The 24,489-nt window shown below is 47.1% G+C and overlaps 2 protein-coding genes across 5 annotated transcripts in view; both read right to left on the bottom strand.

The window, feature by feature from the left end:
* The window catches only part of CNOT1 (CCR4-NOT transcription complex subunit 1), a 57,647-nt gene extending 41,591 nt beyond the window's left edge, over positions 1-16,056 (bottom strand). For all 4 annotated transcript variants that reach the window (XM_058813564.1, XM_058813566.1, XM_058813565.1 and 1 more), the window contains exons 1-10: positions 15,910-16,056; positions 9,943-10,219; positions 6,163-6,270; positions 5,402-5,500; positions 4,839-4,907; positions 4,689-4,743; positions 4,103-4,306; positions 2,600-2,768; positions 1,272-1,398; positions 875-985 (exon numbers count right to left, since the gene is read on the bottom strand). In XM_058813564.1, coding sequence (XP_058669547.1) covers positions 875-985; positions 1,272-1,398; positions 2,600-2,768; positions 4,103-4,306; positions 4,689-4,743; positions 4,839-4,907; positions 5,402-5,500; positions 6,163-6,270; positions 9,943-10,044 — 1,044 coding nt within the window. In that variant the 5' untranslated portion in view covers positions 10,045-10,219; positions 15,910-16,056. The remainder of the gene's footprint in view (positions 1-874; positions 986-1,271; positions 1,399-2,599; positions 2,769-4,102; positions 4,307-4,688; positions 4,744-4,838; positions 4,908-5,401; positions 5,501-6,162; positions 6,271-9,942; positions 10,220-15,909) is intronic.
* A 958-nt stretch (positions 16,057-17,014) lies between these two features.
* SLC38A7 (solute carrier family 38 member 7) lies at positions 17,015-24,447 on the bottom strand. The gene is made up of 12 exons (XM_058813582.1): positions 24,416-24,447; positions 23,420-23,525; positions 22,817-23,217; positions 22,392-22,590; positions 22,160-22,304; positions 21,350-21,448; positions 20,578-20,635; positions 20,154-20,268; positions 19,783-19,930; positions 19,501-19,700; positions 19,184-19,238; positions 17,015-19,090 (listed from the first exon to the last, which is right to left on the bottom strand). The coding sequence occupies exons 3-12, from the start codon at positions 23,081-23,083 to the stop codon at positions 18,988-18,990; spliced, it is 1,389 nt and encodes a 462-aa protein (XP_058669565.1). The 5' UTR covers positions 23,084-23,217; positions 23,420-23,525; positions 24,416-24,447; the 3' UTR covers positions 17,015-18,987.
* Positions 24,448-24,489: the final 42 nt, after the last annotated feature.

Here is a 24,489-nt window from a genome sequence, read left to right as displayed (position 1 = left end):
ACAATTCTTTAAACACCCCAAACATATGGCTCCTCTCTTAGCATATTAACTTACTCCTTTCCTAGGCTTCCACACCCTCCAATAAAAGCCAGAAGGGTCTGATCTGCTGACAAGCAGAACTTGCTCCTCCTTTTGCAAAATGTAAACTCCAAGACCTTGTAAAGCACACAATGTATTTTCAGGAACAGCATGAAACAATATTGATGAGGGAGCTTGGAGGAAACTGTGGCCATTATGGAACACAAACCACTCATTTCAGAGATAGATGAGCACCAGAGACAGAGCTATTTTATAGCCCAAGGTTTAGAAAAACAAAACAGTGACTTCTGCATAGGGAACATACAGAAAAAATCCCATATAAGGCAAGCAAAGGAAATGGTACTCATGTGTAACTGAGTTCATTACAAAAATTACTGCTCATAAAGCAGTGGAAAAAACCTTCCTATTTCTATAGTGCTATCATACCTAAGAAGTAATAAAGAAGAGTTTTGGAATGAGTAGCTATGAAGATCCTTGCATTTTCATCACTAATACCTACAGTAAGAAGTTTTCCAAAACAAGGTCTCTGATGCACAAAACTTTCCACTGTCATAAATACACTGAAACACAAAAAGCCTTAGAGAACACATGCTGGAATACATGGCAGCAGTGTGGAATGAATCTCAAACTGCACCCAAGCTATCCATTCAAGTAGCTTCCATTTCCAGAATTCCTCAAAATTTTCTTGTTCATGAGGGAAAAAAACCCCAGCATTTAAGCACCTAGAGAGATTCAAAGCTATTTGGGCTGCTGGGGAGCTTAAAAAGGTTTATGATCATAGTGAGATATGCCCTGCTTTATCCATATGAAAGACCAAGATGCTCACAAGACTTACCAGCTCTTTAAGAACATCAATCAACACCTCCACATTCCAGGTATGGGCTTGGCTTCCATCACTCTTATCTTTGCCATCACTCCAAATCCCACTGCCAGGAGCCGAAATAGACTGCAAGTCAAATACACTGAATCAAACACTAGTAAAAAATAAAGCAGTCTCAACACCCACTGGCTACGGAACTCCCTGCACTAGAAAGGTACAAACAGAAGTTCAGACTAGTAATGACATCAATTTAACACTCTGAGGATCTTTCATTCATGCAAGTGTTACAACATTTAGAGCAGAACAGTCAGAAACACAAGTATTGAATAATACAAGCAATTGTTAAATTCCTAGAGGCCAGCACTTTAACTCCTTCTGCTGAATTACAACCCCCAGGAGAATAGGCACTCACTTGTAATGAAATACCATCCGTCAATCCTGAATGAGTTCGAGCCATCATCCCCAAAACCCTGGCAACCTGGGCAGCCGTGACTTCCCGAACACCAAACTGCATGATTATGTTGCGACATTCTTCAACACTAAGATGCAACAAAACACAGAGATCTTAGAGGAAAGCAGGTTTCACTGCAGCACAACATAAGACTTCAGCCCAATCAGTCAAATGATCCAACATAACCAGGACAATCAAGAAGGAAAACACTCTAGACAATCTGTGCAATTATTTCAATGAAATGCACTGTGCCACGTTTCCAGTTCAAAGCCAGGTGTACTGAAGTGACAGGGATGTCACAGAGATGTTTCACAGACTATGCTCTGTCAAAGCAAAAGCACAGGGTAGGTTTAGCACTCTTCTTGCTTAAAAGCACTTCCACTACTGATCTGTGATACAGAGCTTCAGAGACTCAAGTTTTCTGCTATCTAAAAGCAAAACAAAGGCTTTGAGAATGCACATTTCAAAATGCTGACATGCACTCTTCAAAAGTAGGCTGTGAACATTTGCCCTTCAGCCTGATACACACCATGGCATCCCTGAACAGAGGGCACCAGCAAAAACCTCCAAACAGAAAAGAGAGAAAACAAAGAGCAGATGCCTGAGTTTCAACTTCAGAACTGAAGGCTTTTTTTGCAGTTTTTTTTTTTCCATTTTGTATATACTTCATAACTAGGCTAGGAAGATTTATATAGCATGAGTATATAAACTGTTTTATTAACAGGCATGTGTTAACAAAGGAAATAATTCAGTATCTTCCAACACATGGTGTTTTTTCTTCTTGGTTTAAACAGAAACTCATATTAATACCTTCAAGATTTCATCACCTTCCCAAAGTAATCAATAGTCTTTCTCTTAAAACACAGAATAATTTATTTCTACCTTATGTTTCTTACCAAAAAAAGTAGATTAGCTTCATTCTGAGGGCTAAGTTTTGCAAGAGTAAGTTCCTCCAATACTCTAGTGGGATTTAGCTGGAATTTATGTCTACCCAGACACTTTTATTTTCACTTATGAAAGGGTGATGGTCAAAATTCTTACGAAACCTTCACAAGCAATGTGAATCCTTTTACGTAGCACTTCTTACCATGACAAAATTCCACACAGTGTCTACAGGCATGTAATACACATTAGAAGGAAGCAAAATACAATCAGAATTCAAATAATACTTGGTAAGATTCTACTTATTTTAGTAGTTAAAGTGCTCTTAACCTTCTACCTCAAGAAACAAGAAAGAAAACCACCACCACCCAAAGTGACATGCTTGAAAATTTCATTTTCCTACAAACCTTGCACAAAAGCCATAGCCAACTTCCTGCATGAAATCTGCCAGAGAACTCTCCATCATGGTTTTGGCTATCCCTCCAGAATCAGGCAGGATCCTGTCCATTAGAATGTCCCGTTTTTCAGGGTAGAGAAGTGGTGCAAGCACCACAGGGCAACGCTCCTGGGGAAAATCTAAAAAGCAAGAGTAACAAAGTGTCAAAACATCAGCTGCATGCCAAAGAGTATTCAAAATTATTCCACTGCTGTGCTAGAGTTAGCCTGCTGCTGCAGAAATCAAGAGGGCACGGATGCAGCATCCCTCCATCCCATTTTCAGTTCTCTCCTGGCACTGGGATATTCCTAGAGAAGAAGAATGTAGACTAAACTAGGCTTGTGCAGGTTCACAGCAGCTCTGCAGCTGCCCAAAAGGCCAGCAGCTGTGCTGGTGTAAGTTTAGAACTGGATTGTCACTAACAGCAGTTATCCAAAAAAAGCACAGGGCAGGAAACAATACAGCAGTCCAGCAAAAGCCACTCCTCCAAGACAGGAAATATTAGGAAACAAAGGATCTGCTACCAAGTCTAAGAACTGTAGCAAAACTAAGCCAGGCACTTGAACATAGAAAGAGTAAATACTCATTTTTTTCCTTCCGGGCAGGCAAAGTTTAAGAGAGAGTAGTAATGAGAGGATCATATCTGTGGATCAGAGTTCTGCTCACAGTGGGGAGCAGGAAAGCCACCTTGTGGGGGGGGCCTTCCTGAGACAGCACCATTGACATAGAACATCTCAATACCCTCCAGGGCTGTTCCAAGAAGAGTGCTCAACATCCCAAAGCAAAGTGTCAGGAATTACACAAGCTAATACACTGATCTTTATTAAAATACATATGAACTAAGAAGCTATATTTAAAAACTTATAACAACTATTTTGCTCTTGTACAAATGGTAGCTTCCTCTAGGTCTGTGCAGAACAAAGGAGTGGGTTAAGTTCAATTATCATCTTGAGTCCAAATCCTCCCTAGTGTGATAGGTTTAGAGCAAACACTGGTTTTGGAAAGGAACAGACTACAATGGTAGCTTTCAGGAAATGAACCAGAGTTCAAGTCAGAAGTACCTCCCCTCACTGTTCTAGTGCTTCCTCATAGATCTGCATCTAATATAATAAGGCAATGCTTAAATGCACCTGTTTGAAATTTGTTCCTTACACTGTTAGAGGGTTTTCAACTACAGTGCACTGAGCTGCTTTAGTTAAATTCACAAATACCATGCCATACAAGCAAACACAGACTTGAATATCCCTTACTTAATGTTTATTCATCAAAACTTTTCAAGAACATCAGATCACGTTACTGCTCATTGAAAGCAAACAGAACAGTGGTACTCTCCTGTCAGTTTAGAACTACGAAAATTTATCAAGTTCTAAGTCAGCAAGCTCCCCATCACTTCAGCACTCTGCACTGGCAGCAAGTCATGAAAATTCATCTCAAAGTCTGCATCTGGTCAGGCTTCCTGATCAGCACCACTTACCTCTACGTAATGTTTTGAGGAAAGCGTCAATCTGCTCCTGTCCTACCCCAAAGGCTCCCTTCTGCCCAAAGAGGAGATGGGAGAGGAGAAGGTGCAGGACCTCTATTGCAATATCTTGGAAGCCACCTTCTTGGTTTCCACTGACGTCTGCGTCAATGTAAGAGCGCAAAAGATCCGGGAGTTTCTGTTTGATAAACTGGGCAGCTTTTGGAAATAGAAGAGGTTAAAGTCAAAACCTGGGATTCTGTTTTAATATTAGATTCATTTAGCTAGGCACCATTCTCTTAATATGAGTTTGTTTACCATAGGCCACAACAGTTCAGATTTAAACAGAAATCTCATACCTAAGAACTCAAATATTAACAGACAACTACAATTTAAGATATCACAATACACCAATTTGATTAATTATCAAGCAAGTCATTCATGAAAGTGCTTCAACTTCACACAAGACAACTGTCAACTACTGCCCCTCCCAATGGCACCACTAATTGCAAGGTCAGGTCAGGCAGGCACACATCTACCCATCCAGAAAGCACACTGCTGAAAAAGGCTGTCCCTGCCTGCAGCATTTTAGAAAACTTACCAAAACCTCGCAGATCTGAGCTGAAAGAGTTCAGTAAAGCCAGACCAAAAATCACCTACAAACAAAAACAAACATTATAGTAAGGGGATCTTATCCTTTCTAATTTGCAAAGTAAAAAAAAAAAAAAAAAAATTAAATAAGTTCACCTACCTCTTGAACTTTACTTAATTTGATGACTTTACTCAATTGGGCAAATAAATGGGGTGAAGGCTTTAGACTCTGAAATAGGTAAGAAGAATAACATGAAAGTTGTTTTGGGATTAATCCTGTTTGCAATATGTCAGACTATCTAAAGTCTATTTGCAAGCTTGGAATATTAGTAACTATTCTGCTGCAGGTTAACACAAAGCTTCTATGGCTAAACAACTTTCCAATCACTTTTGGATACATTTTCTCTAAAAGCTTCTTCCATATATCCCACTATTTAACCACTATCATGGCTTTCATATTGAAAGAAACAGAAGCAGTGATGATTTATTTTGGTTCTGGTGCCATAAACAAGCCATGAAGTACCCACATTAGATGAAGGATTAAAATTAAGTATGCAGTCATTCTGAGTGATTGACTAACTCAGTTTAACAAAAAAAACCCCCAGACCAACTAGGCAAGCTCAGGTTTTGAAAAATTTACTACAAGGGAAAACTAGTTGGTTTTCTAGAGACCAATTCAGTGCAGTTTCTGACACTGGGATCCCCTTCAAGAAGCATACAAACCTTCTGATAGTGCAAGGGATTGTCAATGGCGTATGACAGCGTCGAGATAAAGTTTGGTTTTGTAATCAGCGACGCACACTCCTGGATCAGAAATTGAGTCTGAAAAGAACAAGATAACTTGAAGGATTTGTACCAGGACAATAAAATTAAACTAATGTGCACTATGTACAGAAAAACTAAAAGATAAATACTTATGTAAGTGCCCAAATTCTCTCTAACATCAACTAACTTCCTTTCATTCAAGCTTTCTTCAGGTTTGCTTTGCTTTTAAGACTGACAAAGTGATGAAACATTCTCCATCATATGTGCAACGTTTTGCTTTCTGTAAACATCCTCACACATTGCAATAGACAACCCAAGAGTATTTGATTCATGGTCAGGAGCTAAAAAGTCTGCAGCAAAATTGCTTAAGGATGAAAACAGCCCTGCCAATAGACACAGTCAGCACCAGAAATATCAGTTAATGGATTTGGACAAACTCTTAAAATACACAGAAAGGCTTTCAAAGTAGAGCACTGCATCTGGTAAAAGTAGCATTTGTACTGATGCAACCTGGTTTTTTCCAGAGCAAGAGATTGTATGTCAGATATTATTTTGAGGATTGGCAAAAAGTGCTTGCAGTTGAAAGGCCATTTAACCAGAAAATAAGTTTATTTTAATCTACTGCTTCTAAGCTGCCTTTGTGCTTGACCTGGATGAAATCCCACAGTAGATTTTTAACAATCAAAATTAATAAACAGACATGTTAGTGTAAACTGTACCTGATGAAAATCTTTGCCACTACTTTTACCATCGCCACTGAAATCCACGTGCGAGAATAGACAGCGTAGTAAATGCCTGTCTGCCTCGGGACCGTGCCTATTCACAATCTGGAAAAAAAGAATCAAAAAAAGAGCAAACAGTCATTACAGAGCAAGATCTGGGTCTAGCACCATGGATACAGCAGTACTGCTAGTAGTCAAATCACCCACAGTTTCAACAAAACTGCTATAAATGTTCCTTTTAATCAGTAACCTAGAAACCACATCATTACCTCCATTTGCAAATAAGAAGTATAAACAAAGAATCTAGACACAATCACTGACACAGAAGCCATACATTTCAGGGGTGGTATTCTTACAAAACTAAGTAAAAAGGGGTTTTCAAGTTCCCCTCAGGATTCTGCCATCAAAGCAGCCCAGAATCCACACAGTCCATGGCCTCACTTTTCCCCATTTTCTCCCACAGCTCCAGTGCCTAACTCTGCAAGAACACAGCCTTGGGACAGCACCTGTGCAATGGGTGATCTGCATTTGCTGACTTACAACACCTATCACTCATAACTAAATCTTAACAATGTTACATGTTTGTTTGCATCCCCTACCATTTACCTTAAGTTTAACTCAGCTACAGACCAGTTCATCAGCTTGTTGTCTGAAATAGCTGCAGACTGCTTCAGAACTTGCTCCTTTCCTTTACACCCCAACCAAGTGGACAGCATTATTTGCTTTTGATAGAATCCAGTCAGAAATGTGAAGCCAATCAACAGCAGCCTGCCTCTTTGGCCAAACAGTAGCAGCTAATAACAAATCCAACCTTCATCTACTAGCAACATTTTCCCCACTGTTTTCCCTTTTCTAGCTGCAGGAGAGACACAAATGTGCCAGGAAAAACCTGCAGCTCTGCCTCTCATCTGCCTGCCTACACCAAGCCCACTGCTTCACCAGTCATGAATGCCCTTGTTTGCCAGTAGCTTCTTTGTGCAAAGAGACAAACAGGGTTGCTTTAGGCTCTGATGTTTGACTGTTTTCATCTCAATTTTTCTACTGTTATCTGACACTATGCTTCCCCTTCCCTCAGAGCCTGCTGATTCCAGTGACTGCCAAGTTTTGTTCTGCTGGAAAAAAACCTTCCAAGTTGAATCTAGCTCTGCTTCTTGACCAGAGGCTATAAAATACATGCCTGTGGTATGTCAGTCCAGAGTAAACAGCCCAGCTGTGGTGACAGCTGGGCCTCTGAAGGCAGCCATACCCCAGGATCAGGAAGATGCTCAGACTGGTGCAAAAGGCAGCAAACCTGAATTAACAGCAAATCCTACTACCCAGCTCAGGCTTCAGAAAACAGGCAGGTTGTTCAGGCAATCACAATCAAATACAAAGATTTGGATGTGGTAACAAGACTGACATAAAGCTGGATCAATTTCCTAAGAAGCTGCCTGGTGCTGTGTGACCAAGATGAATTCATCAAAGTAAGCAGATGCCAAAGAAAACTGTAATACTAAAGGCATCCACACAACTTGCTTGCATCAGAAGTAGATTGCTTCCTTGCACTGAGGCATCTCCCAAAGGACAATAATTTGAAAATTTAACATACAGGAAGAAAAGGAAGACAAGGCTAAAAGTGCAGTGTATCATATTTCAATTCTAACTACATTCCCAAAAAAGCTCTTCCAGGAAATGGGTAAAGAGAATTGCCAGTTTTCCTGAAGAAAGAGCTGAAAGAAACTTTTGTATTGGCAGCCTTGATACACATTTACATGACAGTGCATACAGTCATAAAATCAGATCACAAATACTATATTTTTACTGCAGGGGTCACCAAGTACTGACAGGGGCTGCCCAGAAAGATTGTAGAGTCTCCATCCATGTTGATACCCAAAAACTGCCCAGAGGTATTTCTGGGAAACCCACTCTGAGTGACTGACTGAGCAGGAGGTTGGACCACACGACCTCCACAGGTCCCTTCCAACCTCAACCAGACTGTGATTTAGGATAAAGCCTGAGCCACATGTATTTGAATTTATCAGTTAATGTGTTTGGGCAAATACAGGATTAGACAAAAAAAACTCAGTTTTTCTACATCCAAAACCTTCTGCTTTCCTAGATAAACCCATCCACAAAGCCCTTTCCCTCTCTCCAGTCAGGCTCTCCTTACCACTTAAGGAGACCACAAAAACTCACTTCAGAGGAAGTAATGGTTTAGAATTTGTGTGTGACAAATGCATAAAATATTTCTGAGGTTTTTAAACATACATTCCATTTCTTTAAGCATTAGCTATATTAAATGACTACTGATAACATATTTAAACAGAAGTGTCATTTTGGTCAGTTGAGACAAGAACAACTCCAAGTATGAATTTCCACAACTCTACATGTTTAGATGGAAACTTTGTAATATTGAGTGAATCATGCCAAAAATTTACCCCAAGCAGTGAACCATGAGACAGAATTACAGCACATATATTCTCTTCAACTAAAGAAATATTGTACCAGCAACCACAAAAGTAAAGCAATTCCAGGAAAATAAAATTTAAAATAAAAAAAGACAAGGGATTAAGATTTTAGGAATTTAGTCTTGAAATTCTAGGTCTGCTTTATAACCATATACAATTCAGCCATTTCCACAGACCAGGTCCCAGGATCACCACAGTGAAGCTAAGAGGCCTGGCTGAAGGGCAAGGAACAATTCTGTTTTACAGAGCTGTGCTCCAAGTGAATGGCAGATCACAACATCTTCTCCCAAACCAAGTCATGCTTTAGTCACACCTTGCTGCAAAAACCATCTGTTGAAACCAACAGTGATCAAAAGGACAGCATGATCCCAAATGAGCCCCCGAGTACTGAACTTGCAAAAACAGAGAAACTTACAAAAGTTACAAGAGACTCATTCCATCTTACACTTGAAAAACCAATACTGCTGAAATCACTCTCCTCTCACCTCAAGATAACCAATGAATGCACTTTTAAAGACATCAAATGTTACAGAAACTCACTGCTTAACCCTCTGCCCTTCTAATCTGATTCAAATCGCTGCAGGATTGCCCTGCTGCAGGAAAAACCCTCAACACTGAGTGGCCCAGCTGTCTGCTGGGAACTGAACTAAACCAGTTTCTAAAACTAGCTCAGTAGCATTCACTTCCTCCTAAGCACTGCTCTGCAGATAATGCTTTTCAGCCCACCCTGCAAGTCAGTGCTATTTTTACAAAGGTCAGTTAAAACAGAATTCTTGCCCTAATCACAGATATTTGGGTCTCAACATGCAGTTACTCTGCCTGCCTTCTGCAAACCCAGGGCCAAGACAGTCAGCTCAGCTTCACAACCAAGCCATGAGTCATTGAATGACAAGAGGAAAAAAAACTTCCATCAAGGGAGGAGAGAACATTCAGAGGTAAATTACAACATACTCAGGCTTTTAGTGCAACAAATCTGAGCACTGAATGTATACATCTTCCTCCCCTTCCCAATCAGTGTTCTATTGAATGGCTGAAAGTGGAAAGATTTGACCTGGGGAAGTTAGGAAAGCTTTTCATGCCACCCTTCAGGAGCAGCAGTTAATCTTGATATTCAGCTACAAAGTTAATACTGGTCTCAGCTCTGAGCTGTATTCCATGACTTGGCAGATGAACCAGCAGGAGTATCAGACACACCCTGCAGCTCCCAACACCACAGAAAACAGCAAACAGTAACGTATACAAGAGCACGGCAGAGTACAAATACAAACCAGAAGAGAAACTCCAGTTCTCTTCACAAAGTTTATTTTGTAGCACACATCACTTTACTTACATGCTGTATTTCCTGCTGGCTGGCTCGGTAGTTTTTCTTGGTTAAATTGTCCACCAGGTAGCTGATTTGAGACAAGGCCAGCGAGAGCGAGTCAAGATTCATTGCTGGTTGGGGCGGAAGCAGGCGGCCGAGCCCGGCGCAAAATCACCATTATTCCCCTTTAGTCACCTCAGAGACAGGTCAATTTTTTTTCCCCCAGTGAGTCTTTATCTGTTTCTGTATTACTTGCTTCAGCTCTTCTTTCTCAGTTGTCTTTGTCTGTTCTGAAACATGGCACCTGGAAAACAGTATTAAATTAGATTTAAGTTCTGTAGCAACATCACATAACTATGTTCACAAGGAAAATGAAGTAGTATTAAGTTTTCACAACACAAGCTCTGTTGTTTTTATACTGCCCAACCACTTTTGTTTCTGTATTTTGCAGTCTGAAAGAGCTAGCAAACAGCTCAATCAGAAGAATGATTTTCAGCACCATGAGAAAGAAGAAAATGAGATGAATAAAGAACTAGATACACAGCAACAATCAGAGGTCAGAATCATTCAAAGCATCCATCATAAACTAATATAAAAACCACACTTTTACCATCTCTGCTATATTTTGCCCCGTATATCCACACAGTACTGCCTCAACCCTGGTATACCAAAAGAAGCAATTGTGAATGAGCAACGCACAAAGAACTGCAATAAACTAACCCTAACATTTGGCTTATACTGAAACAGCTTTTCCAGCAAGCTACAACAGCAGAGCTTGCCAGCTTAATAAATTTCTATGACAACACAAAACTTGGCACTTGACATCTCATCTGTTAAATTACAGATTGCCAGTGTGACAAAATTGCATCCCAAAGCAAGTCCCGCATATCCAACAGTGTGGGGAGCTTCAAAAGAAGCCCCAAGCTGCTCTGAGCAGCAGCACTGTGCACTGCCAAAGGTAGAATCAAGCTGGAGTCACTGCTTGGAAGCTCTACCTGATCAAAACACAAAGGTCACCGGGCTTCATGCCAAGAGTCTGAAGATCCCTTTTTCAGAAGAAAAACTATTGCTTTGTGGTCTTGGCTCTCCATGGCGAAAACCAGCAGCACACGACTGGTGCCTCATCATGGGAATGGATGGCTGGGGTGATGTGCTGGCCTGGCACGCAGAACTGAGGCAGCAGCCCAGGGAGCGTCCCTGCAGCAGCACAGCTCCCATGCCGGCCTCCCTCTGCCTGTACCCAGCAGCAGCACAGCTCCCATGCCAGCCTCCCTCTGCCTGTACCCAGCAGCAGCACAGCTCCCATGCCAGCCTCCCTCTGCCTGTACCCAGCAGCAGCACAGCTCCCTTGCCGGCCTCCCTCTGCCTGTACCCAGCAGCAGCACACACAGCCCGGCCTCCCTCTGCCTGCACCCAGCAGCACACAGCAGGTGAACAGGCTGTGCTGGGTGCAAGCAGAACTCTCCTTCCCAACTCCCTTTATACAAAGGTTTTCACTTGCTTACACTTAGAACAACACCTTATACTTCAAAACATCAGGAGCAACAAATCCTACCAGAGGAAATTAAGATTATTCTGTCATTCGAAAAAAATTATTATATTACACAAATATATGGGTAAATTATTTGTAAGAAAAGTCAAATCAACTGACCTGCAGACTTTCAGTATGCCAAAAAAAACCCAGACTACTCAATGAAGGCATGCAGGATCCTTCTTAAGCAATAAAGATTACATCTCACAAAGAACAAATTTTCTACCAGTAATACTGAAAGTATTCTTCAATGACAAGGCAGTTGGTATCTAAAAGAATTTCAGAGCATGTCTAAAACTGCAGTGAGAAAAATTACAGAAAACTTCCATTTCTTTTTAGTACATCTGACAAGCTAGAATTCATTACCTTTATATATAAAGGTTTAAAAGGCCACTGACTGTGGAACATCTAGAAGGGAGGACTGGCACAGAAGTTTAAAAAGATTTCTCAGTAGTACAGGATCTGAATTTTTTTTTAAATAACCTTTAAATTCCCCTTTTGGAATAACCTAGAAAATGTCACTGGGTTTGGCAAGTACATGCCTTCCAAGACAATCTTACTGGAAGGGTTTAACATACATGACCAATATAAAGCTTTTGAAAAGCATTTGTTAAGAATCAAGCACACAGACCTCAGCACAGTACTTGCATTTACTAAAAGCAGCAGTCAGCAAGGGGAATTCAGCCCCATCACAGCACCAGCTCACAGCAACCAGCCTGGAGAACTCACAGGCTGTTTGAACTGCCTACAGGGCACAACACAAAACTTCAATTTGGCCAATTTTTAAGGCAGTAACAGAATTTCAGAGTTTGCCTTTCAGGCCCCTAGGAAGAAAAAACACATTTCTGTGGGCATTTTTCATCATATCAATACAAACAGCACAGCAATCACACCTACTCCACCTAAACTCAGGGGTTTTAGTACTGCAATTCTCCAGCTGGGCTCAAGCCTCCCTGCTGCCATACCACACACTGACCATCCCACCCTCCTATTAGCATCTCTTGTCTTCCAAAAAAGCAGGGAATGCTTTGATTGCAAAGCAGCAAAACAAGCTTTGCCATCTTCCAACTGCAAAATCTGGCAGTGCCACTGGACAATCCAAGCTGAAGGCAAAATGGATTTTTTCTTTCAAGGAAGCCTCTCAAGGAAGAGCCTGAGCAAACACAGAGACTCAAGGAACACAATAGCCGAGGAAACAGCTTCCTACTTATGTTCTAAACATATGGTTTGCACTGTGTGTATCCCAGCACACAGCAAACCTGACAGCTCCCCTGGACACAATATTAACAGCACTTTAGAGGTTCAAATGATGCACCTAACTCAGGAGAGTACACAGTAACCAAGGGAGCCTTGTCTGCAAAGCAGAACTGCACAGGTACCTCTTTGGTCATTCAGTGCAAGACTAAAATTCAATTACTACAGCACTGATTAAGGAAGCTATGAATGCTATGTGAAGCAGACTTTATTTTTAGATCCATATATCCTTAGTGGGAATGAATCTCCCTACACTGGCCTCAACAATTCAGGAAGCTTTCAGTCCATGGGACAAACCTGCCAGGTTCACACAAGTCAGGCCTCAGCCACAGGGAGTTTATAAAAAAATTCAGATTACCTGGCAAAATTATCTACTTTCAGCCACAGATCCTATTATACAGTAATGGATTAATACACCCAGCATGGGACTCAGGAGCTCTTACAATATTACTATTTTACATTGTGCAACATAAAAAATATTTACCAAATTCTACAGCATTACACACCCTGAACACTTCCTAAGGGAAACAGCCCATCAACAAAAAACATTGGCATATATTTCAGTAGGTCTTTTTTCAAGAGCAGAGTTCTGTTGGATTAAAACATAAATGCAATAAAATTTCAGGCAAGAATCCAAAGATCACAAAACAGAGTGGGCAATATGAAACCACCCATCAGGTGTGACCAAAGACACTCCCTAATAACCAGAAATCACTAGAGAGTAACAAAGCTTTGATGGTGAAGTTGACAAACCTGAAGTCTTCCACGAATTCAGAAACACCCCTACAAAGAAAGTAATTTCAAAATTACTTTAAGCTAACTTTGGATCTTTTATTCAGCATTTTGCAGAAGTAAGTAACTACTGCCACTGGATTTCAGGAGTTGTATGATTTCAGGGCACATGTGCTGCATGTGGAGGATAAAACAGATCAAGTGACACAAGCAGCAATGTGTTTGCTGATTGGGTTCTAAACTCCTGTCACAAAACATCACATAAAACAGGCTAAAGGGAGCAGTGCTAAACCTGCACTCCAGAACAGTCCCTTACCCTCTTTTTAAACAAACCCATGACCAAATACAAAACATGGAAGGGCAGCACACCCCTCTGAAGGCTGACGCTGGCAGCAATGCAAGGGAGAACGGTGGTTTTTACATTTCAGGATGTCTAACACTTTGAAATCTACCAAGGAAAAACCCAGAGTGAAATTCACATTAGGAGGAAAATAAGCTCCCGATTCATTTGACCACTTCAAATTCAGGTGTTTACAAACAGAAAAGACACCTGAACATTCCATACACTGGAAAGCTGCACCCAATTCCAGTAAACTGGAAGTCAAAAGATGATTAGACACAGTAACTTCAGTTTTCAGCACCTAAGTTGTTCCTACACACTCAGGTCATTGAAGTTGCAGTTTGGAATCTACCTCAAATACATGAGATATGCATCAAACATGACATGCTGCTTCAGGCATCTCCACATCTCAACCTGGACTGTAAAAAAAAAACCCAAAACAACAAGAAACTCTCACTTCCCAGTTCTCCTTCTGACAAGAACTCCAGAATAAAGTTTCTGCTGAAGGGAAAAAAATGAGAGACTTGTTATTAAATGCTTCATGGTTTTTTACCACCCAAAATGTGTTTTAGAACAGCTAAATGCTATTTCAAAAGTAAAAAAAACCTGCAATATTAATACATTGGGGATATTTATGGAACAAGAGAGAAGTCTTGTTCACTGGCTAAAACAGTGATGGCCTCAACCATGATTCTCAGTGATAACAATTCCCAACATGATTTAGTTACGTCCCATCACAGGGACACAACATATTATTGTCCTCTATTGCTAAGTTATGTTCCTACAGTTTCTCTTCCACTTACTCAGCTGAATACCAAGAGTGGCCATTTCAGCATAAATCAAAAACCAAGAGTGGCCATTTCAGCATAAATCAAAAACCCAGGAACACTGTATAGGATAAAGAGGGTAAGGCATTTGTCCAAGGAGATACAGATAGGCAACAAAGTGGCTGAGTTTGGCTTGGAGACACCAGGCCAAGAGCGTCAACAGTTAAGAGTGAACTTATAAGCAAAAGGGCTGAAAGAATCAAAATAACAAAGGTGGAAAGGAGAGATCAGTCTACCACCAACTAAGTTTGTTTCCTGTTTGTAAGAGTCACCCCACTTGGATTCACCCTGCCCATAATTTTAGCCAATGCCAAAGTAGTTACCTTAGGAATCAGTTGGGTACACTAAGAGTGACTTGTCAGAGTCACACCTGTTTTGTTACCTGCTTTAAAAAAGTTCCTGAGAGTAGTTGCCATGCTTCCTTGCAACAAGTGGGATTCAGAAATAATCTGAGTACATGATATACCAACAGATTAGTGTTGTATTTTCAGTATTATCTCACTTCTGTCCTAAATACAGTCCAAACTGGTTGTGGTTTGTTGAAATTAAACTATGAGTACTCATTGGTCTTGCTGTATAAGGAGTAAATGGTACTAATCTAAGTTAGGAAACTATTGTAAAGAAGCTCTTATACTGATACAGCATCTGTTGAGACACCCAACTGTTGCTATTTCTAGTTGAGAATTACACAAGTCCATTTTACTGGGCAGCGTTTTCTTAACTGGAGGACAGCACTGAGAAGGATTTCTCTCGTGTGGTCTGCAAGAAGGTTATGTCACCGGATTATTTACTACAGCTCACTTTTTCCGTACTTTCTGCGGGCAAGTTACAACAACACCGGTCTCCTACGGAGGCCGCCGAGCCCGGCCGGGGCAGGCCCGGCCCGGAGTGCTCAAAGCTCCACCTGTCACCGCCGGCGTTACACAAGCGCAGGGGGAGCGCTGAGCTCCAGAGCCGGCGGTTCCCCCGCACCTCGCGACGCCGCCGCAGCCGCTGCCGCCGCCACCGGACAGGGAACACCCGCGGCTCCGACCCGGACCCCGCCGAGTTCCCTCTGTGCCTCAGGGGCGGCCGCAGGACGGAGTGCGGGGGGAGAGGGCCGCGGGTCCCTCGGCCGCCTCTCGCACACCGCGGCGGGCGGCCCGGCCGGGCGGGTGCCTCAGCCGGCCCCGCTGCCCCCAGCGCAAGCCGGCCCGGTCCCGCTGCCTCCGGCCCCGTCCCCACAGATCTCCCCCCACCCCCCCGAAGCTCGCAGTGCCCCCACAGCCACCCAGAGCGCCTCCCCGGGGCCGGGCGGGCGCCGCTCCCACCTCGGCGGTGTCGTGAGGGCCGGGCCGGGGCCGCTCGCGCGCTTCTCTCGCGCCGCCGCCGTTCCGATACAAAATGGCGGATGGGGTCGCGCGCTCGCGCCGCGGCCTTTCCCCTCCCCCGTCCTCTCGCGGGGGGGGCGCGGGGGGAGCGGAGGGGCGGAATGCGCGCGGAGCTGCCGCGCCCCCGCGGAGGGGCCTTCGACCAATCAGAGCGCGGGGCCGCGTGAGAGCTGGCCAATCAGCGCCGTGCGACCTCGGGGGAGGGCACCCTGCCGCCCTCCGCGCGGAGCCTGAGCCGCGCGCCATTGGCCGGGAGGGGCCGAAAGCCTTCCTACTCTCTCAGCCAATCAGAGTTCCGAACTCCTCTCGGTCTGCGCGTGCGCGCTGCTGGCCAACCCGAGCTGCCGAGGCCGGCCAATGAGCGAGGGGCGTCGCGCGGGGGCGGGGCGGGAAGGGGAAGCGGCGGGCGGTGCCAAAGGGCGCGCGGAGTCACGCGGGGGGGGGGGGGTTACCCCTCCCTGAGTGGTGCGGCCCGCCCCGTTCCCCTCGCCTCGCTGTTTCCTCCCCCCGAAGGTGGTACAAGCCCAGAAACGGTTTCCCCCCCGCGCAGCGCCGTGGTACAGGCCCATGAATTGGCGTCCCCTCCCCCGCGCTGCCTTGGTACGGCCCAGGCGCTGCCCCCCCCAACATGGGGGCTGCGGGTCCCTCAGAGCGCCTGGCCCGGCCCGGCACGCTCTGGGCGCGGGTTTTCCTTTCTAAGGAAATCCCCTCTCCATTTGCACCCTCCCGGATGGCCGGCCTCAGTCCCGGAGAGGAAACTCCCTTCAGTTCCTTCCCAGCCACACCACATCCGCCTGCCGGCCCCGGGGAGCGACACCGGGACCGGCGCCCACAGAGCCTCCCCCGGCCCTGGGCGGGAAGATACCCCGGAGAATGAGGGCCTGAGGAAGGCAGTGGGATTTCCCAGCTCCACACCATCCATCCCAAAGCTCGGAGAGCTGGGCTGGCATTTCAGGATATGGCTTCATCCCAGTATCCCACCCAGGAGCATCTCCCACAGAAATCACCTCGTGCTGGCCTGACACACGCATCACAATGTCACTTTTATTGAGTTGAGTTCCCTCCACTTTCTGCATGTACAAAATACATGTTAAAAGGCCAGTGTTTGTAAACAGGGGAGCAGTAAGGCAAACAGGAACGGCCACAGCACCTCCAGACTCGCTCAGCCCTCAGCCACAGGGGCACCAAGGGAGCCCAGGTGTTTCTCAGGTGACATGAGACACTGTGTCCTCGTCCACTTCGGCCAAGGGACCTCCTCAACACCTTCAGGAAAGCCAGAGCCACCAGACCCACCAGGTACCAAACCTTTTCATCTTCCTGCAGGGTGGGTATACTGGAAGGCATTTTGGCATTGGCATCTGCTGAGCATCTCTGCTGGGCTCCACACGAGGTGGCTCTGTGCTCCCCACATCCAGGACAACTGGCCATCTTCTTTATGCCAAAGGGTCCCTGAGTCCCAGCTCCTGTTCACGGGCAGGAGCCTGGCAAAGGGGCTCAGCACTCAGCCAGTGCCATACAAATGGGGGTTTGGTGGAGCCTGGGTTTGTCAAAAGATGAGGGCACAGATGCTGGAGATCCCTTGGGAGAGGCAGGAGGGATGTGTGCCTTCACAGCATCTCTCAAACATTCCTGCTGTGCTTAGGGCTTTTCTTCCTCCTTCTCCACCTGGGTCTCCCTGTCCCAAGCAGCAATGGGGAGGTCCCCATTTACACTCCGTGTTAGGAAATAACAAATGTTTCCACATGGGAAGCACCCACGTGCTGTCACCCCTCCTGCAGCCACTGGTTGTAGCAGGACAGAGCCACGTTGAGAAGTGCAGGAGCACAAGCCATGGTTCTCCTTCCCACCACAACAGCCTGTGCTGCTTCCAGAAGATGCAGGAGGTGCAGGGCCAGGTTTTGCACAAATCTGGGCTGAACCCTCATCACAGATGCATCAACAGCTGTCCCTGAATTCCTCCCTCCCCAAGGGTTTTAGAAGCCAAACAACATAAAAAGAAACTCAAAGACAGAACAAGAGAACATTGCTGTTGAGGTTTAACACCCCCAACCAAATCTGCAGCTGGGGGAACTGCTCAACCCAGAAAAAGCAGGAATGAAACTATCATCCAGACAGGCAACAGAGGGACAGCCCAGAGCAACACCAGCCATAGAGAGTGTAAACGACCAAGAGAACAATCTAAAACAAATTAATACTGATTGCTTTATCCCAAAAGCATACTTTAAAACCTGGCCCAGTCCCATTTCCTGGACACCTGGAAGAACAGGATTGTAAATCTGGAGAAGAGCTTTGCTGTATTGTAGTGTCTTCAGTAGGTTGATGCAGTCATAGCAGCTTCTCTACTGAGAGAACAACCCCTGGCAAGGAAAACATTGCACTGGCATGTCCCTACCCCAGGGTCATTCTGATCCTCAAAAGAAAAAACCCAAACAGGCTGAAGGCAACCCTTTGTAACACAAAGTGCAGCCCAGGCAGAGGGAGATGTGAGAGTAGAGGCAGGAGACCAGCAGGAAACCAGAGTTCAAACCAAACATTGACACAGAACAGGACTGTGGGATGTCTCCCTGTCTGATAAACATGATTACTATTTCCCTTTATGCAGAACACTGCTTCTCTCTCCAAAGTTGGGAGAAGGAGTTTTAGCTGTGGAGAGGAGCTCCACCAGCACAAGGGTACAGAGATGAGAGCAGCATGGCTTTCCAAACCCCAACCACGACCCCTTAGTGATGTCTGAGGGAGGGATGTCTACTCCAGGGGCAGAAGGAGCTTGCCCTGGATGACAGGTCCCCTTGTAGTGTTGCTCTGGCTTCAGCAGGGAGCCAGGGCTGAGAGAAGTCTGACTGCAGCCTTAAGACAATGAGATACAAACCACCACAGGGCTTGTTCAGCCAAGCCCCGAGTCACAACGTTTCTCTTGGATCTTCCCAACACACCAACATGTTTTCTTCCCACTTCCCTTTGGTCCCAGGGGAAATCTCCATCCCCTCAGCAGCAGCAGTGCAGTCCAGCCTGGAGGAGTCAGGCTGTAAGATCCACGAAAATGGCATTGGCAGTGGTCTGTCCAAAGATGAAGGCTCCAAGGGTGACCATGAACACCCCATAGCAGACCTGGGCCCACCAGCTATAGATGCAGGAAGACAGGGCATATTTAGAAGGGTCCTTCACCCCAAAATCCACAGGGGAATGGGGGAGAGAGGAGGCACATTTCAGTTACCTGATTGCCCTGGTTTCTTGGATCTCAGAGAGCTTGGCTTGAATCAGACAGAGTCCTGAAAGGCAGGGGAGGCAAATTAGAACGAGATGAGGACTGTCCACTGGGGACTGAACAGACACCCTATAAAACAGGGAGCTGCACTCCCTGTTACAGAGCTCCACATCCAGCCAAAACAGCTGGGCTGCTGACTGGCCTCTCACCACACTTTTGTCCTCCTCTAAAAATCTCCTGGTTCCTGTGTTTCCATCCTGCTCCTCCCTCTCTGAGACACAAGGCCATGAGACCTTTGTCAGCCCCTGAGCATCCCAGATCCCTACCTGGGAAGACAAAGATGAAGCAGGCAGCCAAGCCCCCAATGACAGAGATGACCTTGCCAATGTCAGGGATGAAAAGAGCCAGGAGCAGTGTCAGGAGGAACCAGCTGATGGTCTGAAGCAGGCGCCTCCTCCGCTCCCGAACCACGTCCTCCTCCACTGTGACCCCGGTGTAGCGCAGCCAGAGACCCTCCAAGACAGCCCTGTGGGCACAGAGCCAAGACAGAGGGGGTTCCTCGTGCTGCTCCTCCTTCCCACACCAGCCCCATCTCTCCCAGCACTCACCTGCCACAGAAGTGCAGGATGGGGTAGGATGTCAGCACACAGAGGATGATGAAAGCCCGGGCGAGGGCAACAGGGATGTCATTGGAGGGGTAGGACATCAAGACATCCTGCTCCACACCAGCTCCAAAGGTTAGGAAGCCACAGATGCCTGCCAGGAAGGGAGCAGTCAGCAGGGGACAGGGACAAGTCTCCTGAACATCTGTTTGAAGGACCAAACTAGGATGGATATGGCACAGGGCACATTGCAGAGGTGTTCAATGGACTGTCCTCCCTTCTCCCTCTGACACTTGCTGACCAGAGGGTCCCTGTCCCCTGAAGCTCACAGCCACTCCAAGGACTGTGCTACACTCACACAGTATCCCCTCACTTACCAGTGCCTGTGTAGACAAACAGAGCAATCACCATGGCTGCTGTCACCACTGCCCCCCAGGTCTTCACCTGTGGCTGCTTCATGCTGTTAAAGACGGGCACGCTGCTCACGTGGCACTGCCAGGACACAGAGACAGTGGGGATATGTGATGGGCAGAACCATGGGGAATCCTACTCATGATATTCTGTGTTTGTTGGGATATGGTAATTCCTCAGGTTTGTCACTGGAGAAGAAAGAGGTGGGGGACAGGATGCCCTGTACATCCTAGCTGGGGTAAAATGGATCCATCTCCACCCAGAGGTGGTGAGATGTTAAAAAGGCTTCAGTCTCCTTGCAAAGCTGGGCAGTGAGCACACGGGCAGGGTTTTAGTCTGCCGTCCAAGCAACCACAGGATGGAAGGGGAATGCCAAGCTCATGGCCTTACCTGGAACCCAAAGCAGATGGTGGGCATGGCATTGAAGACAGCTGTCCAGGTGGAGGGGCTGGAAGGAGAGAAACACCCATCAGTCAGACCAGAATCCCCTGTGATCCCATCCAGTGCACCAGGGGAGGATGAGCTGGGAGTGCTCAGTGTCTTTGTCTTACTGCATTCCCCCACCCAGGATGATGCCATTGCATGGAATGAGGTTTTCTTGGGACCTGGTACTCTGTGAAGACCAGGGCCTTTCACTGAGAGAGGAACAGCCAAACCTGAGCACACAAAAGTGAAAGTATCAGCATGGGCAGTGCAAAAAAAACTGGTTTAACCTTTGCTCTGCCATAAAATTCCTGCACTGGATCCAAAAATATACACTGTGAGGAAAGGAATAAGCCACAGTGGTTGTGCTGGTTAAGGAAATAACCAAAATTATCCAAATATAGACACAGCCCTTGTTGCTGGGTGAGCACAAGCATGGCATAGGGAATCCAGGGCCTGGATATGTCAGAGATAAAAACCAATCAGTGCTATCAAAATCTGTGTTGGAGCCATGGGGACCTTTAAGAAGTCCTTTTCCCCCTCTTCACCACCTGCTCCTCTGAAACACGCAGAGGTGCAGCCATTTGGGAGCTTCTGGCAGCAACATGCAGAGTCTCCAGGACCAGGGATGGGACTGATGAAGGATTCATCCCCTGCCTTTGCAGCCCTCACTCCCACAGCCCTGCCTGGCTCTGCAGAGCTGTGGTGGCATTGACAGCATTGTGTCTCTTGCCCTCACCTGGTGGGGATCTCCACAGGCACCAGCTCCTTGTCAGGCCAGATGTACTTGATGATAATGACTGCTGTGACATACCATGTGCCAATCACACTGAGGGAGCTGTGAAAGGGGACAGGAGGCTGTCAGAGCTCTGCCTCCCCACTTCATGGAGGGTCTCCTCCCAGCCTCTCCGTCCCCATCTTCTGGCACAGCCCAGGCTACCCCACTCCTGCCTATCAGACCCATTTTTTGTTTCCCTTCCCATGGGAATATACCAGGAAACGTCACCTGCTGTGCCCCAAGCAGATGCCAACACAATTCTGTTGCATTTGGGGGTTATCCCATCCTTCTCTGAGTGGCAAACCTGCCAGACTTGGGTTTTGGGCTGGAGAAAGAGGCAAGTGTTGAAGCACTGACACTCCTTGGTGCCCCTGCTGGTGCAGCTCCAGCAGCCAGGTCACACCAAGATTCTTGGTGGAGCAGGGCTGGCCTGCAGACCACCCAGCCTAGGGACACTTAGTGGCTCTCCTTTCTGCTGGATTGCCATCTACAAAGATAGGAGACAATGTAGTTGAAAGCAGCATTCCCTGCTTCCTCCAGCATGCAGAAGGGAGGGACACAAGCCCTGAAGTATGACACATGGCTGCACAGTGCTCAGCCACTCCTCTGCTTCCCAGATAGGGAAACTGAGGCATGGGAAGGCAGAGGATGAGTGGGCAGATAGGGCACTAGAACCACACCATTTCCAGTCCCTGTCCTCTGCAACTGTGCTTAGGTGGGTGCTGGCTGGTTCACCCCAACTCCCAGCCCCAGAGGGCTCTTCCCACCCACCTGGCATATTTTTGGAAGCCAATCTCTTTGGGGATGGAGAGGGGCAGGATGAGCAGGAAGGCGGTGATGCTGATGGTGAACTTGCGGTCTGTGTACCAGCGGCTGCTCCCAACTTCCTCAGGCTCCTTCACCAGAGCAGCAATGACTGCAGGGACAACCAAGATGGTCAGGGTGACCCTTCCAGCTGAAGGGACAGCAACTGGTTATTATTTGCTCCATGGGAGGCACTTACTCTTGTCCTGCTGGTCTCCAATGATGATGAGGAAGGCGATGCAGGTGCCAAAGGTGTAGACAGCGATGGCCACCTCGCACAGCACACCAGGCACCTTCCCACAGACAGCCCACACAACCTCCTGGTAGGTGCGCTCGTTGCTGGCCTGTGAGCAGTATGCCAGGATGACCAAGCCTCCAATGATGAAGATCAGCATGCACTGGGATGGGAGAGAGACAGGGAGGGAACACTGAGCCAACAACATGGCGAGGTTCCCTCAGCCACCCCAGGCTACCACTCCTGAAAACACTGAGAATCTCGGGTGCACCTCACCCAAAGAGCTTCTTCCTAGGAGTCTGGTCCTCCCCAAGCCCTTTCTGGGGCACCACATGTCCCTCCATGCACCCTCCCATGGTGGGATGGGGGACTGTCCCTTCCCCACTCACCATCTGCAGGGTGATGCCTGCAGCCACGCCACCAGCCATGCTGAAGGCAGCAGGGAAGTTGAGCAGCCCAGCCCCAAGAGCAGCGTTGACCACAATGAAGACAGCTCCCAGAGCCGATGTGGCCCCCAGTCCATTTCCTTGGCTCTCTGAATTTTTGGGCACCGTCTCCACACTAGGGCTCTGCAGGAGCCTGGCCCGTTCGCCAGCATCGTCACTCCATTCCCAATCCTTGTAGTCACTGTTGATGCTCCCAGTGCCCTGAGCCATTGTCCCTTCGCAGGTGGCACACGCCACTGTCCACGTCCCACTAGTGCTCCTGCAGCAGGCTCAGCCAGGCACCTCGAGGAGGGTCCTCAGCCAGCACTGGCTCCATCAGGCAGGAAGGGCAGCAAACAAACAGGCTGGAATGGAGCAACACGGGAGTCAGACACTTCCCTACTCCTACAAGGGGATGAAGAATGGCACTGTTAATTGTTAGTCAATTATATTAACAAGGGACAACCTGGGCATCAGGTGGGGGCACAGGGGAACCGAGTTCCCTGGGTCTTAGCTTGGAGGGTCACAGCACACACACATCAGCAGAGATATAGCAGGAGAACTCACCTCTTGTCCCTCAAATCCAAGGAGAGGACACAACTGCTCTTGGATAGGGGACTGAGCCCTGGCTGTGGGGCTGAGGAGCTGCAGCTTTACAGCAGGACTCGCCTTTCTGTGGACACAAGACCCAATGTCCTGGCTCACTTCCTGATTTCCAGCCCTAATTTCTGCAAGCTCTGCAAGACAGAGCTGAGCACGTGCTCCTGAGTAAAGAGCAAGGCTGGGCTCAACAGGAATGACCTGTGTGCAGCAGAAATACTGTGTCAACAGGAAAAGCAGGACTGGCCCCTTCCTGGGCACCCCCAGGGTGACAATCAGCAGGAGATGGATGATGTCTCAGAAGCTTTTGGATTTGAAGATACGGTGTTTCCAGCATCACAGCCCTTGGGGGGTGGAAAGTCCAAATCTCATCCCAGTGTCTCCAAGGTGGAGGAGATCGACCCTCACAACCTGGCAGGATTTTGCAGGACTTTATATGAACATGAGAAATCTCTTTTCGAGGAAATCTGGAAATTCCTAGAGGACATCTACAGAGACTCTACCTGCCCACCTCACTCCTTGCTTCTGGGCTATTTAAACTCTGTGCTTGAGCTATGAATCCTCTGTAAAGATTTCTGGGGCAGGGGAGGAAGGGCCGCCCTGTGCCGCGTGGGTAGGACCGTGGAGGGACAGGCCGGTGCGTCCGCGGGGGCTGAAGTTCCCACCTGGCCGAGGATGCTGCAGGGGGTCGCTGCTTCTCCCATGGCCTGGGGGAGGATGCTGAAGGGTGGCCTTCCCCTGCAGGCAAAGCCGCCATACTCAGGCAGCCAGAAACCCCGAGAGCCGGCGCTGCACCGAGGGTGACTCGACAGACCCGCGGCGCCCCCCGCCCGGAGCAGCAAGGCCCGGAGCCGGTGACACGGAGCCGCCCGCGCTCGCAGGGGATGCACAGGCTCCTGCCCTGGCCGGTCACTGAGCTCCCCGCGTGTCCCCCCGGTCCGTCCGTATCCCGGCCCCACTCACCAGGCGGGGAACGCGCCCTGCTCCGCTCCCTTCGGCCCCGGCCCCAGCCCCGGCTGAGCTCGGCGGCGGCGGCG

This window comes from Ammospiza caudacuta, chromosome 13 (genome assembly GCF_027887145.1).
Source record: "Ammospiza caudacuta isolate bAmmCau1 chromosome 13, bAmmCau1.pri, whole genome shotgun sequence".
In the NCBI taxonomy this organism is placed as follows: Eukaryota; Metazoa; Chordata; class Aves; order Passeriformes; family Passerellidae; genus Ammospiza; species Ammospiza caudacuta.
The sequence above is the reverse complement of the archived record's forward strand: the minus strand, read 5'-3'. Positions and strand labels throughout refer to the sequence as shown.